Source organism: Schistosoma mansoni, chromosome 1 (assembly GCF_000237925.1).
Source record: "Schistosoma mansoni strain Puerto Rico chromosome 1, complete genome".
Taxonomy (NCBI): domain Eukaryota; kingdom Metazoa; phylum Platyhelminthes; class Trematoda; order Strigeidida; family Schistosomatidae; genus Schistosoma; species Schistosoma mansoni.
The window spans coordinates 55,115,358-55,131,535 of NC_031495.1; the positions used below are offsets into that span (position 1 = coordinate 55,115,358).

At 30.7% G+C, this 16,178-nt stretch overlaps 1 protein-coding gene across 1 annotated transcript in view; it reads right to left on the reverse strand.

The window, feature by feature from the left end:
* The window catches only part of Smp_156480 (hypothetical protein), a gene marked incomplete at both ends in the record, with an annotated part of 53,416 nt that overhangs the window by 15,324 nt on the left and 21,914 nt on the right, over positions 1–16,178 (reverse strand). Inside the window, one exon of the mRNA XM_018794905.1 lies at positions 14,041–14,120. Coding sequence (XP_018649271.1) covers positions 14,041–14,120 — 80 coding nt within the window. The remainder of the gene's footprint in view (positions 1–14,040; positions 14,121–16,178) is intronic.

The window sequence follows — 16,178 nt, forward strand, 5'->3', positions numbered from 1 at the left end:
TATATAAAAGTCAAGATTTCATATAATTATATATAGCCGTTTCATATTAGATTTTAATCTCATTTCCAAGAAATTATTGACTTCAAAATGAAGAGAGGTAAGTATAAATCTATCTTATATAAAACATATGTATTGAGATGGTGGAGAAGATTTGTAGCTCAGGTGGATGTTTTTGATGGAGTTTTGTTCTCTGAGCTGGATGGTTTGGTCGTGGTTCGGGTAGTTTGTACCGATGATGTCGTTCAGAAGGACGACGAAAGCTCCACGACCAAACCATCCAGCATAGAGAATAAAACCTCATCAAAACATGTGTATGCTAATATTATGAATATTATAAATGTAGTGAATATTTAAAAAAGGATACAAAATATAAAAACTTGATAAATAATCAATAATATACAGGTATTTTCACTGGATATAATTAAAATGTTACATGATTTATATTGAATTATTTATTTAATCGATTTAGTCATTATGTTATTGATTTTTGAAATATTAAAATTCGAAAAAAAAACTGAAGGCAGTTATTTATCAAATATTTTGTTTTTCTTTTTCGAAGTAAATATAAATAATTGACTAGTGTATATAAGAAAATGTGAATTTACACATAGATGAAATATCCTACTTAATATATATCAGTAGTACAAAAAAGATAAGCTATCGTAAAATAATCAAAGTAGATATTTTAAATATCACTTATTTAGTAAAGGAAACTTAAATAAGACATTAATTTTATATAAATGGTAAATAAAGAAAAACCTCTATGGATTCTTAGAAAATAAACTCTCATTATATTCAACTTTCTAGAGATTTTAATTATAGTTCATGTCAGATGGGGTTTTTGTGAAGATTTAGTATTTTCATAGTTGAAAGCGTTAGTCAATTGAAGCTAGACCACCAGGGAAAACCGGCTCAGTGGTCTATCGGTTAAGTGCTCTGGCGCGAGACTGGTAGGTTGTGGGTTCGAATCTCTTGAGGTGGGATCGTGGATTCGCACTGCTGAGGAGTCCCACAATTGGATGAAACAGCCATTCAGTGCTTACAGGTTTTCTATAGTGGTCTAGCTTCAATTGACTCACGCTTTCAACTATAGTTCATGTGGTATATCTGTTTAGATATGTCAAATGTCTTCAATGAAGAAAACCATACTAATTATCTAATATAGGCATTCAATTGTAGGGATTTTAATAACTTTGGTCAACCTTAGGTATTCATTTTCAATTAAACAACGTCATTAGTTGATATTTGCTTATCTTCCGGAGTAAATAACTTCATTGGTTAAAATTTTTTAGAAGGAATCGTAGATGAATGGCTATTATTTAAGCTGGTTACAAGAAAGGTGTAATCAATGAATTATCGGCAACGTTAGTCATTTGAACATGGCATATACTATTGATTACTATTTTAATGAGCTTACTTATTAAAGGGGTCAGCAAATTGGCGGACTGTTCAAATATCTGGGCTACCTATTCCTTCTATTTAGACACTTCAATAAGTTGTCTGATTTTTGTTTGTTTTAACACATTAATATGTCTATTAGTTGCATAACCTAGTCAGATGCGTTTATGATAAGCTTACGACCTTACGCTATATAAGTTACAAAAAAGTACATCGTGGTAACTGACAATATGCATTGAAAAGAATGAACATTATTCACATGTTGATTTCTGAACTGCTTACATCCAAATGATGATCAATCAATATTTATCGTCCCGGTCAATCAAGAAATAAGGAAAGGAAACTTGTTGAAATACTTTGTGCTGAGAAAAATATAATATTGAATAAAGCCATTAATACTACTACTACTACTGCTGATCATATATTTTCCGGAATAATTATTGGACATTAACTAGTTTGTATACTTGCATAACCAGATCATTGTTTTCATTTCATGGAAACAAAAGTAGCAAGTTCATTTAGTCAATATGATAATTATAACATGTATCTCTCAGGATACATGTTAAATATTTACTTTTATTTAATGATATATCAATAATTTTATATCATATTAGATTAATTTTTCTTGGACTATGAATAAGATAAATATTTGGGCTATACTGTTATATTTTTGTTAGACATTTGATACTATTGAAATGATAGAAATAAATTATATTTCAAATTCTAGGTCTTCAAATTTCATATTCATGGATAATAATGTCCGATTATATTATCCATGGTTAATGGTAACTAACACGTAGACCTTGACCTAAATTTCACCAATGTTAAAAATGAAAACCAATATATATATTTTACAGACTTGGTGAAATTCAATAACTTCACAGAAGTACTGTTTCTAACAGCTGTCAGAAAAGTCGATATTGAACTGTTCCAAGTTTTTTTTGTTGTTGTTGTTGTTTTGATATTTCTTGTGTATCTCGACTAAATCATTTACATTCTAAAAACAATATCGAGGCAACTGAATACTATTAAACAGATCGTATCTGACTACGAATTGTTGTTTCGCCGCTATTTGTCTTATTATTTGAGAACATAACATTTATTTTGTTCTACATTCTATGCTTTAGGCTATTTATGGTTAATCGGTAAAGTGGGCTTTAGTTATTTATTGATATTCCTACTCCATAGATTACAGTGAGATTTTTGTAGTTAAGTCAAACAATATGAGATAAAATTATAAAAAGATGTTAGAAGAAAAAATTGATTAACATGCAGCTTAGCCGCTCGTTCTAACCAATAATAACGAATGATTGATTATTTGTACTAGCGTTTTGTTTTGAGTGACTATTGGTACTGTTATGTTTGATTTCTTGTTCATTAGGTAGTAAAAAGAATGTGGAACAATCATTTTTCAAATCTACCATGTCTAAACTTATGTTAATGATGATCGTATTAGTGTTTGCTCAAATAAATTTAAACGAGATAAACTGTACCTATTAACCATTAAGTACCTGTGGAGATGAAAACACCATGTTTCTCGAAATACGTTTTAGCGTTTCCTTCATGAACAAGATTCAAACTGTCATTTTTATATTAAATGAGTCAAATGACATTTTGCTGTAAAGTTTTGTAAATTAAAAAAACTATAGAACTATGTTCTGTGGTTTAGTATGATGTCATATTCACGTGAAATAGTTTAATCATATTGATAATCAAGCTGTCCCCATTTAACAGATGCTGGGATTTAAAAATCTGACTTATGTACAAAGTGATCAAAATTCATTTGTTAAGTACTAATTTCCACTTTTCAGTAATATGGGACAAAATTTCAGATTTCAGCTTCTTAAAATATTATATTTTGTTTGTTGTTTATGTATTAGATATGTGTTTATCCGAATTGAACACTTTTTAGTGTCGTTTCGTCTCAATAATTTTGAAGATTACAATCAGAAGAGGTTTTCTGGAGATTTTATAATTTAGTAACTTCACCACGGTTGCTCAATTTCGTGGACTGGTTGAAGTTAGACACTAACACCGTTGGATAACGGCCGGCTCAGTGGTCTAGAGGTTGAGCGATCGCGCGAGAGACTGATCGGTCCTGGGTTTGAATCTCGTTGGTTGGGATCGTGGATGCGCACTGCTGAGGAATCCCACAATAGGACGAAACGACCGTCCAGTCCTTCCAGGTTTTCCATGGTGGTCTAGCTTCAATTGACTGGTGAATTCAACTATGAAGATTATAAGTTGAATATTTTTACCTCAGAAATATCGCTAAATACTTAAAAGATTTTTCAGGATATATGGATAAAATAAGTTAATTTCTACTTTCAAGAATCTAAATCAAAAATACTTAAAACAGTGGATTTAAGAATTTTATCATCAGAAGGAGGTTTTTGTGGAGATTGTAGTAATTTAATAGTTAAAATCATGAGTCAATTAAAGCTAGACCACCATGGGAAAAAAACTGGAATCATTGGTGGTCTAGCTTTAATTGACTCATGAACTCAACTATTAGGGATTTTAACCTAAAAATAGTTTATATCACGAATTGACTTTACACTTACAGAATAACAACTAGGTTATTAAAAAATAATATCTTGAAAAAGCAGTCAGAAATTCATCAATAGATATAGCCTATTTTGATATACTGCTGTGCAACTTCATTCAGTTATTCAGTGATTTTAGATCGTGATACAAGGGATCTGTAAATGCATGGAATCGGAATGCTTCAAAATTTTAAAGAAACAATAAACGATAACGGCTTGCTAAATACAATAAATATGATATATGAGCTGTTGAGATGAATGGATCAAAATCCATTATAATTTTTATTGTCATATACCATTACATATTGAGTATAATCCTTTGTCCTAATTCATATGTGTTTGAATCGCATTTAAAATATAATGTAAATCTAAATGAAATTTTTTAAAGATGAACTCAGACATTAGATACTTATGTATGAGCTACACTTGAAGTGTAGAAGCTGGTCATACTATTCGTATGCCCAAGTTGAAGTAGATGGGGCAGAGTCCGAACCTGCAACTCCGTGGCCAAAAATCAAACGTCTTAACCACTAACTCACTGATCTAGAAGCCGCATATCTCTAAAAATAATTGTCTTAGATGGGAAAACCGTTTCATTAGTTTGATCGCTTATCATCTTTTGAAAATAAAATGAATGTAAGACTGTGTCACCACAAAATTTGAGGTTCACTTCCTAGACAGTGTACGAATTATGTGAAGCTGAATAATCTGTACTACAATTCTTTCCTCTCTTTCTTTTTTGAGTGTTTGCAGTATTTTGAAGCAATTGATTGACAACTCAATGAGCGAAAATGTTGATTTACACATATACCTCTAGAAAACTTTTCAAACTAGTCTGTATAAGTTGTAAATATTGTTTTTATTGATAATACCAATGATTATGTAGATTTCTAATTTATTCAAAATGGTATCCAAAATAGAATAGATTTAAAAGTGTTTAAGGTTATCCATATGGTGATAAATCATATTGTGAGGAATGGGAAATGGTTTCATACTTTAAATGGTTGAACGATATATTCGGATAAGTTTAGATTGTATTTTAAACAAGTCCATATTATAGCATTACATACCAATGGAATTTGTCATTCATCTTGTACATCCCATATACACACTGTCATTCATGTACATATAATAAAAGTACATCATATATCGTCAAATATAACCCAATTGACATGACATTAACATGTTATATTTTGTTCAGATATATTTACTAGCAATACTATTTTCAAGGGTATTAGATTTTAAGTGATACATCTACTCTCTGTAAATGGTGATTATACGATTCAACTAACTTTTAAATATTCTTTCTTTTCGATTTGGATTTTATAGACGTATATCTTTTCATTACAACCCTTAGTCAATGTCTAGAATTCTAAAATATATTCCGAAAATCCAAGGATATAATTTTGTGTTAATAGGTAGTCTATTCTGATAAAATCGATGAATACATGGTGCGTTATGTGTAAATCATTAACAAGATCCGAATTTTCGAGGATTCAGTAAAGCCATGATCGGACTAAAAAACATGACTTCCAACTAGGGGCTAATTAGGCTTTATTCTCTATACATTTTATTCAAATGTCTTGTAAATATGAGTAAAGGAATTGTTTTTCACGCTAAAATTCTGAATGTTCAGTTACAATTTTTAATAGAAGTTGAAGTCAAATCAAGTTAGATATGTTGAAAAACTTATTAATTCACAATGAGAATATTTGTGGTCATTCACAAATTTCAATAAATTTACTTGTAAATAAATATCAGTGTAAAGACCTTGTTCACAATGCAGATTAGTGCAAAGGCAACTAATGCCATCAACTTTTGGCGGGCGGGTTTAATGTTTAAACTCCGTGTGCAATTGATAATGTGGTATTCATCGAAGCTATCCACTGGGAAATCACTGAGAATCAGAGGACGCTGGCCAATAATTTTCGCTTTGTCAAATATTTCTCAGAAGTGCCTAAACTGCATCACATAGGGAATTGAACTCAAATCTCTTGAATTAAGTTATAAATGCTCATAATGTCTGTTTAGTGTTCCTTGATTTTCAATAGAACCCCAGCTTGTTTGGTTGGTAATACCTTCAAATCAAGTAACTATCTACACATGCATAAACAAAACATAAATAATGCAACACTGGAAAGTTTTATTGGCAAACCTCTCTTTGGCTTATGTGATAAACTAAAATTTGGGTGCTAAAAATTATGATCTGATCGATATCTTGAATTCCTTCAAGAATACCGGTATGATAACAGTTTGGCACATAACATAAGTAACAAAACAAAGTGGTTGCTTGCGAAATTATTAAAACAGATTTTTACCATGCAAAATTCAAGTTTATGACTGTAACTTTGCATTCCATGGTGTATTACAGCGAAAATGATATTGGTTTCTATTTGATTTTCAGTTTATACCATGGTTTTCAATAGTTCTGTAGTGAATGCGAACACAAGTGGGGACAAACGAATATATTTAAATACATAGTTACAAAACATCCTAGTAAAATCTGATAAGCATACAGTAAAATCTTCATTTTCAAAATGTCAATCAATCGTCTCAAACTTCATTGTTCTTTCATTTCCACATCAATCATTCTCTGTTCTCGTTTTCTTTCCTTCGAACTTCTTAACGTTCTGTCTTTAGGCATTTCACTTTCTATTGATGATACATAACTATTTATATCTGTCAATATCAGTAGCACACACCACAGTACTAGCCTATTGTCTCATACGATAACAACGAATTAATCGACATAAAATCTTAGATAAAGTCAATTTCTATTCGATCAATAATTCATTTAGTGTTTGATGTAATATAAATTGGAAAAATTGTTCGTTTGATATATTCTTACTTTGTATCCTTTTCCCTTATTTCATCTCTATTTTTGCCTTGATTTTCATATTATTGATCATTTACTTTTGTATAAATTTTGAGAAAACTATATTTATATTTTTTTGTTTTACATTCTTATTTCTCATTGGTTATTTAATTTAGATTGATCTAGTTTTAATAATTTTTAACTTTTGAAAACCTTTTAAATATTCTCATAGTTGAAAGCGTGAGTCAATTGAAGCTAGACCACCAGGGAAAACCTGGAAGCACTGGACAGCCGTTTCGACCAATTAAGGGACTCCTCAGCAGTGTGCATCAACGACCTCGTTTCGCGAGATTCGAACCCACGACCTGCCAGTCTCGCACCAGAGCACTTAATCGATAGACCACTGAGCCGGCATCCCATGGTGTTTATGTCTAACTCCAACCAAACCAAGTCGTGGATGCGCGCTGCTGAGGAGTCCCACAATAGGATGAAACGGCCGTCCAGTGCTTCCAGGTTTTCCATGGTGGTCTAGCTTCAATTGACTCACCCTTTCAACCATGAAAATACTAAATCTCCACAAAACCCCTACTGATAATAATTTTAAATATTCATTTTTTTAAACAATTAATTTTGAATAAGGTTTTAATTATATTTTACGCGGTATTTGGATGTTTATTCTCTAAAACAAAAATGGAATAATAATAATAAATATCCGTTGTTCATGTTTAAAAAGAAAACTGAATTCGTTTTATTTATCAACCGAAGAAAAGTCAGCTAAAACATAATTACTACTCATTGTACTTTAGTCAAAATCATATTATTTCACATTTTTATGGATTATAGTTGGATAGAAACACGTAATAGTCTGTGAAGAATGACTGAATACATATTCTTTATAGTTGAAATCATTAGTCGGTTGAAGATAGACCACAGTGGAAACACTGGACGGCCGTCCCGTCCTATTGTGGAACTCCTCAGCAGTGCGCATCCACGATCCCAACCAACGAGATTCAAACCTAGGACCTATCAGTCTCTCGCGCGATCGCTCAACCTCTAGACCACTGAGCCCGCATCCATTGGTGTTAATGTCTAACTTCAACCAATCCACGAAATTGAGCAACCATTCACCATTGTCTTCAGTGAGTTGATATATAACAACAGACCTAGTTGAACTCCATTGGTCACTGCTTCTCACCAGAACTCTAATTATTAATTATTACAAGTTGTATGGAGTTTATGTTTTGCAGAAAGATTAATTGTAACAATTAATTTCAGGTAGGGCATAAATGATGTACAAATATTATTCACTTGAATCTTTGACTTTTAAATGGTTTTTAATCATTTATACGTTTATACGTCAATTTTTATGAATAAATGTATCATTCTTTCATACGAAAACCTAGTTTATCGGTCCACAGTATTGCGTTATACTTCAGTTTATCATTACTATATTTTGAAAGGAGAGGCTTTCATGAGGAATTTGCCTGCTTAAGCAGTTGTCGATAGATTACATAGCATTGTTGTGGATTGTCTAATTGTCAGAATTCTAGTTATTATATTACAAACCAAGAAGAGGTTCATATTAAACCCACGACCTTCCAATACAGGATCTTGGCATATAAAATATTTTTTTCAGAACACCTTAACAAATATTCTGATCTGTTTTAGTCTTAAAAAACAGATCAACATTTATAACAATCAGTAGAAGATCTAATGAATATTTATAATTCTGACAGAAAAATAAGTTTAATTAACATAAAATGGAGTAGAATTGTTATTAAACCAGAAATCAATTGTCAAGTATTTGATGAATTGAAAGTAATTCAAATATGAGATGAAAAGTAAAACAACATACTTTTTATATCAGCGTTATACTTAGAGAATAGTCGATCGTTTAAAAACAGAATATCTTTTAATCTTCAGTTATATACCTCTTTATTAGTTTAATTAACTGGTTATCTTTTCATTAATCAAGGATTAGAGTGAAGCTAGACCACCATGGAAAACCTAGCTCCAATTGACTCATGATCTTAACTATATAAAATTACTAAAATCTCCACGAAACCCCCTTCGGATCATTATTATAATGTTGCTTTATTCGAAAGTGAAATTCCAAATGAACATATCTGTTAATAGATAAGAGATAAATTAAATATTTGTGTTTTGTAATATATTAGTCATAAGGATGCATATTACTTTCTATTCGACACTTCTATGATAACAGAATGTTTCACAAATAAATAAATTAGTGGTTAAAGGCATTCAAAATAAACTAAACACGGAATAAAATCTGGAAGTTAAACATTAAAAGAAAATGAACCTTATGGATTAGTTACTAACCTCTTATTCTTTATAACATTATGTTGTCCTACTACCTTCTTTTATTATCAAACAACCTTTGAATATTGACAATGATATGCTTAGTACTTAAAACAATTCATAATTCATTAGAGGAACTGTTTGTTTATATTTATGGTGAAATATAAATTAAAGAACAAATACCTTGATTAAATTAACTGTTGAATGTGATCAAGACTTTAACTATTTAATAATATTACATATAGTTCAATTCTGAAATAGGATTGTTTATTCAAATAGAGAATAATAAGTTCTAAACATTTTCATACTTTTGCATTGCTTAAAAGAAATTAGATTAGATAGGTGTTGGGTTCGAATCTCACGAGGTGGGATCGTGGATGAGCATTGCTAAGGAATCCCACAATAGGACGAAACGACTGTCCAGTGCTTCCAGGTTTTCCATGGTGATCTAGCTTCAATTGATTCATGATCTCAAATATTAAAATTACTATAATATCCGCAAAACGCCTTCTGAAATTAGATTTTGTTTACAATTATTTAAATTTTATGATATACATTATACGATTCAACTAATAAATATCATATTAGAAGAATTAACTACCGGATGCCTAAGGAAAGGATTATCTTATTGAAAAAAATGTCAGCATCTCAAAATGGTTTTCTAATAAGATTTATGATAGCACTACCAAAAAATATGCCATAGGTTCATTTGAACATCATATTTAAATTAAGCAATTTGTTTTAATGTTTATTTAGGACTCTGGGATTAAGATGACTGTATTACTCTTTATATTTATAATAAAGTGGATTATTCAAAAACAGTGGTCATTTTTTATCTTTCTATAGCAACTATTTTACTAAAAAGCTAAAAAAATCGTAAATTCCTACATTGGTTAAGAATACTTAATTGTCATTTTAATACTGCTGACCTTCAACATATATCGATGACAATGAATACGTTTTCCGTATAAACTAAAAAAGGGAAGAGAAAGGTGATGAGGATAAACAAATTCTGAATTGAGGAACAGTAATCAAATTAAGAGGCTAATTATGAAAATGACTCTATTTCATAAACATATTGAATGGGTGTATTCTAAATGTAACACAAATAGACTATTATCGTCAATAAAATTGTAAGAAATATTCTGATTGTATGCAATAAGGACATATCACAACTAATTAGTTAAATGCCCTTTAGAAAATAATAATATAGTTAAAAATTTATGTCTGTAATACAATCTGACCAAAAGTATAGTAGAGATCATGAAAATTTCAGAATTTCTAAAGTAATCTAGATTTAACACAAGGAAAAACATATATTGGTGAGAGCATTTAAAATGATCTAACTGACACATTTATACGTAAATTTTGGAGTACTCTGATTATAATGAATGTAAAACAGAATAAGTATGATATTCATGGTTTATTGATCATTAAGTAGTGATCCTTTTTATTCTTTTCTGATTCTTCAAATACTGATCGTAATCCATTTTGGTCAAGTTGAAATACAGCCACTAATCTGGGTGACTCAACTGTGTTAATATGTTCAGTGGTTGTTGGTAGTCAACAGGAAACCTTCGACCTATATTTTATGCTAGTTGAAATTCATCAACAAAACTTTCCTGTTATATTAATTCACACAAATTATTAAATTTATTAAACTTCAACTAATGGATGCAAATATTTATTTTTCTTAATCAACAGAAATATAAGCTGCATGAAATAAGACAACAACTAAACAATAAAGTACATCCCAGTACTCTTCAGCCGTGGTTAATTAGTCTTCTTTCTGTAAACTCGTAAATAAATTTAAATATGACAGATGAAACCAATTGGTTAGTGAAACTAAGTATATCTCATGCTATCGGATACTAGTCAGCAAACTCTATCATCTATGCCAACGGTAATGATGATTTATGGATTTCCAATCCTTGTCATTGAATGCCACTTTCATATAAGTCAGTGGAGAACTATTCATTCGAGATTTTTGTCACTTTAAGTACTGGTCGAAATTTAAAAATATTCGTAAAATTATAATATTTCAAAATTATAGTAAAAAAGATTTGTTGATAATCTACACTTAACAGCTATTTTTTGGAATTTAGTCCTACATGTCCATGCTCACAGTGGTTTATTGTTAACTAGTTAGTGAGCATCGTCACGTATTCAAGTTTTCTTTTTATCTTTTTATTTTGATGTATTTCCAGCTGAAAAACTACATGATGATTATCAAATAAAGTCATCAAATCTTTGGGAATGGGTTAGGTTTAATCCACAAGAACGTCTTTTTGCTTAACTTTCATAAAATCCAGAGTCGATCCTAAAGGATATCTAACATAAGGTTGATTAGTATATAAATTTTACGAATGTTGATCCGGATTTTAAAAGAATGTACTCAGTATTTTTAGTGGTTTTGTATAGATCTACGATCAAAATGTCAGTATAATCTTGATGTTTGTCAATCGGCCTTAAAATATTAAACTTACCGACAACAGTATACCTCTTAGATGCATTAAAGTATCGACATAAATGAGTTGAGTCAACAAGGCTATGAAATAACTTACGTCATACGATTATGTTGCGTGTGTATCAACCACATCCCACTTTGAGAACATTAAATTAGAGTAGATGCATGACACAAACATGAATTGTGGTTTTAATGAAAACCCATAATGACAGAAATGTGAAGTCTAGTTGAAACCGTAATGTGTTTCAGTCATAATGAAAATATTGAACAGTACAATTCATGTGTTAAACTATATGAGTGATAAAATAAATTCTACCAAATCTGGAGTTGTCAAATAGAAGTCTCTTTTAACTTGGAAACTCAAAGTAAAGTACTACACGCTTCCATTCATTATTTTCAAAAAATGAGGATCATCGTTGAGAAATGATAGAAATATACTGGGAAACTGGTAATAAAGACGGTACAAGCCAAAGAACAACAAATTTTGAATGAGAAATCACTAGAGATGGAGTGAACACACATTTAATGAACAAAAATTTCAAATTCCTATTCATACGTTTCTGAAACTAATGATAACATTAAGGTTTATACACAAATTTTCTGTTTGCTACGTTGAGGCGTACATGGTTTAGTTTTCAGATATATCGTGATTTACAATTCACAACGCTCATAAGTAATCTAGAAAATTACACTCAACATAGGATTATTTCAGTGTAATAAATAATGAAAAATATCAGTATTCAATTAAGTAAGATACCTCAATTACTAACTGTAGATTTATTGAAATAACCAAATATTTATTTTCTAAACTCTCAGAAATAAACTGAATCAATAATTCTGTTGTTTTAGTTTTGTGAAATTGATGACGCGATTAGTTATCAGACGATCTACCATGGAACTGATATCATAACATAAACTAAAAACTGTTTCATCAACATTCAGGAGGTTTTTATTAAAATCAGTGAATAATAATGTCTCTTCGCCTATTTGCTTTATGCTAATCTGCTTTGACGGAGAAGCTTTGGAGGATGTGGAAATCTTTACATATCTGGGCAGCATCATTGATGAACACGGTGGATCAGATGCAGATGTGAGGGCGCGGATCGGCAAAGCAAGAGCAGCATACCTACAGCTGAAAAACATCTGGAGCTCAAAACAATTGTCAACCAACACCAAGGTTAGAATTTTCAATACAAATGTCAAGACAGTTCTACTGTATGGGGCGGAGACGTGGAGAACTACGAAAGCCATTATCCAGAAGATACAAGTGTTTATTAACAGCTGTCTACGCAAGATACTTCGGATCCGATGGCCAGACACTATCAGCAACAAGTTACTGTGGGAGACAACAAACCAGATTCCAGCGGAGGAAGAAATCAGGAAGAAGCGCTGGAAGTGGATTGGGCACACTTTGAGGAAATCACCCAATTGTGTCACAAGACAAGCCCTCACATGGAATCCTGAAGGTCAAAGGAGAAGAGGAAGACCAAAGAACACATTACGCCGAGAAATAGAGACAGACATGAGAAGAATGAACAAGAATTGGATAGAACTAGAAAAGAAGGCCCAGGACAGAGTGGGTTGGAGAAAGCTGGTCGGCGGCCTATGCTCCATTGGGAGTAACAGGCGTAAGTAAGTAAGTAAGTAATCTGCTTTGATATGGTTTAAAGAAAAAACTCAACTTTCACACTGTTATTCTAAGACAGTTCTAGTTGATTACTGTGAGTGTTCATAATTTATGAATAACGTATATGAGTGAATTTTTCAGTAATTACTAAGTACACTTTTATTGATTTTGTAAATAAATAACCTGTAAAGTAATATAGCTATGACTAAAACAGTGATTAGTTTACGTCTCGTGAGTTGTTTCAGGAAAATATTTTAATTTTGTTCCACTAAAAAAAAGCATCAACATCATTTGTCGACTAAATAATCATAAGGGATTGAATAATTTATCCCGCTCATCATCATTCAAAGTAATTGCCGAAGATGTTCTTTTGCAATAATGAAGAGTATTACCATAAAACATGGACAGATTTTCTGAAGGTTAAGATGATTGAACTAAAAATCCTTTCATATACTTTACAAGTTTATTTACATTGTAATGAGTAGATTAGTTAGCATAAACAAATCTATATCTGATTTATATTTTCTACTCCAGGTTTCGTTTAAGTAGACGACAGCCATAAGTAGTATACAAAATGATGATTCATGCGTCAGTTGTCTAATTGACAATGTGACGATATAAAATAAAATTATAGTAAATACTTCAAATACTTGAATGAAATGTTATTTTTGAAAGGTTATTCAGAACTATAGTCTTGATATTCAAACACATTGACGACTGTAATATGACTTCAAAACCTTGACTAGAACTAATTGTTTGATAGATAGTAGGAATGACCATCAAAATTATTTGTAAACAGCAATCAGTAATTTAGTTCAGGGTAAAAAAAGATTCATTTAAATTTTTTATTTATTTTGAAAACATTTACCTGAGAACCGGAAAGAGGTTTACCTTCGTTAACACTCACACTTCTACCAGTGTATCCAATTGTCTGACGATCAGAAGAACCTAGAAGAGTATAAAAACAAAGAATTTAACTTTAGGAAAATATGCTTTATTATTCAATGAGGTTACTGAAAAACAATCTGAAATTATGAAAAAATTAATGAATTCATTTTGAGTACATGTACGAAACTGAGTACTCGACCATGCCTGGGACTTTCAGATCTTTGTGACAGTCGTGCTGAAGTAAAACTTTGACCATTTGAACCAGTTAACCAAGTTGTACTTACATTAATGTGTACATGAAACTCCTTTTTCATATTATCTGAGGTAATCAGGAAAATTAACTAACGAGGCTTACAAATTAATGCATAAACATTTTTAGTGTAGGTTTATGGTCATACTGTGTCGATGGGTTTGATATATCCATTTGCTGAGTTTGAAATAGGATGAAACTGACATTTTCTAGCTATGATCCAAATAATGTACGAACAATTGAAAATTAAAAAAACTTTAGTCCATCTTATGGATCCGTTCAGTAAATTAATCATATAATAGTTAATAATAACAGGAAATAAGCAATAGATTATAATGTATCCAACATTATAATTATTTCTTATTTATTTACTCTTATCTCTGTTCATCTCATTCTTTAATTTATCTAAAAACTGACTTTTATTGTGATCATTCAAATAATAAACCATTATTTCTTAGAAACTTCGGATCGTTTTATCGAAAAAAAGATGAATAAATAATTCGAAATGTTTACTAAATAATTCTCCATATATATATATATATAAGTAGTATATCAGTAACATTGATCTATTTTTGGAAATGAGTTTGTGGTATGATTAAAAGATATTCCCGAATATAATTGATTCCTATTACAACTGTAATATTTTCTATCCCATAAACAATTCATTCATGCTCACTGCTGAGGAGTCCCACAATAGGACGAAACGGCTTTCCAGTGCTTCCAGGTTTTCTATGGTAGTTCAGCTTCAATTGATTCACGATCTCAACTACTAAAATTCATTTTTGTCACAATAAGAATGAGATACTTTAATTAATAATTTGGGGTGAGTTTACTTATCAACCTACTTAATTTCATTCAATTGTAAACCTGTTGTAAATTTATGATGATTGTTTACAGTATCTAAGAGTTAAAGTAGTCTGTTTTAAGTAAAGTAATTGAATAAGATTAATTAGACACATTTTTAAAATGAAGAAATGAGAGTAAAATAAACGAGCTGTCAGTGATTGCTAAGATACGAATTATGGATTCAAACAGATGAAGTAACATTGTAATGTAATACTAACAGATGTTAAAGTTATAACAGAAAACATCATGTTCCGAATAGCTACTAGGTTGATGTTGGTAGTCGGTAGGAGACCCTAGATCTAGGTTTCATGCTAGTTGGCTTTTGTTAACAAGATATAACAATATAATTGTGAGAGAAGTGATATTCTTTCGTAGAATTTAAACCTGTTTCACAGTAATGTTTGAAAAGTAAGTCGACTTTATTCCATTTTTTTAAACTTTCTTTTCCCTCCATCACCTTATACAAGATGATGCGAAATAGTTCAAATGAATAACACGAATATGCATCACATGTTACTTCTATGAGAGTATACCAGTTTTCATACAAGTTCCAAAGCAGGTACATTCACATTACAAAAACACCTATGCATTTTCTAAACGGCTGACATTTGGGAATACCAAACAGTCTAGAAAGTTCATTTTTGAACCCCTTTTTAATGTAGGAATTATAAGGTATATATTTAGCGTACTCAGATTAGTCACTAAACATATGAAGTTGAAAGTCTATTCTCTGAACTTCTAATCAAAAACAAAATTCAGTAATTAATCTCAAGTTGTTTAGAAACTGAATCGAATAATGGATAATTTAATGTTTTTTGTAAATTCCTTACAATATGATAGATCTAATATCAACTAATGAATACTTTTTGTATAATCCTGAAACATTCGCTATCATAACACCGAATTCTTCAATATTCTAGGAAAAATCACTTCTTTAGATTCAGAAAAATCATACCGAAGTCATTTTATTTTAACTAAGGAATCATCAGTTTTTTATTAAATTTATAATCATCAGTATAGCA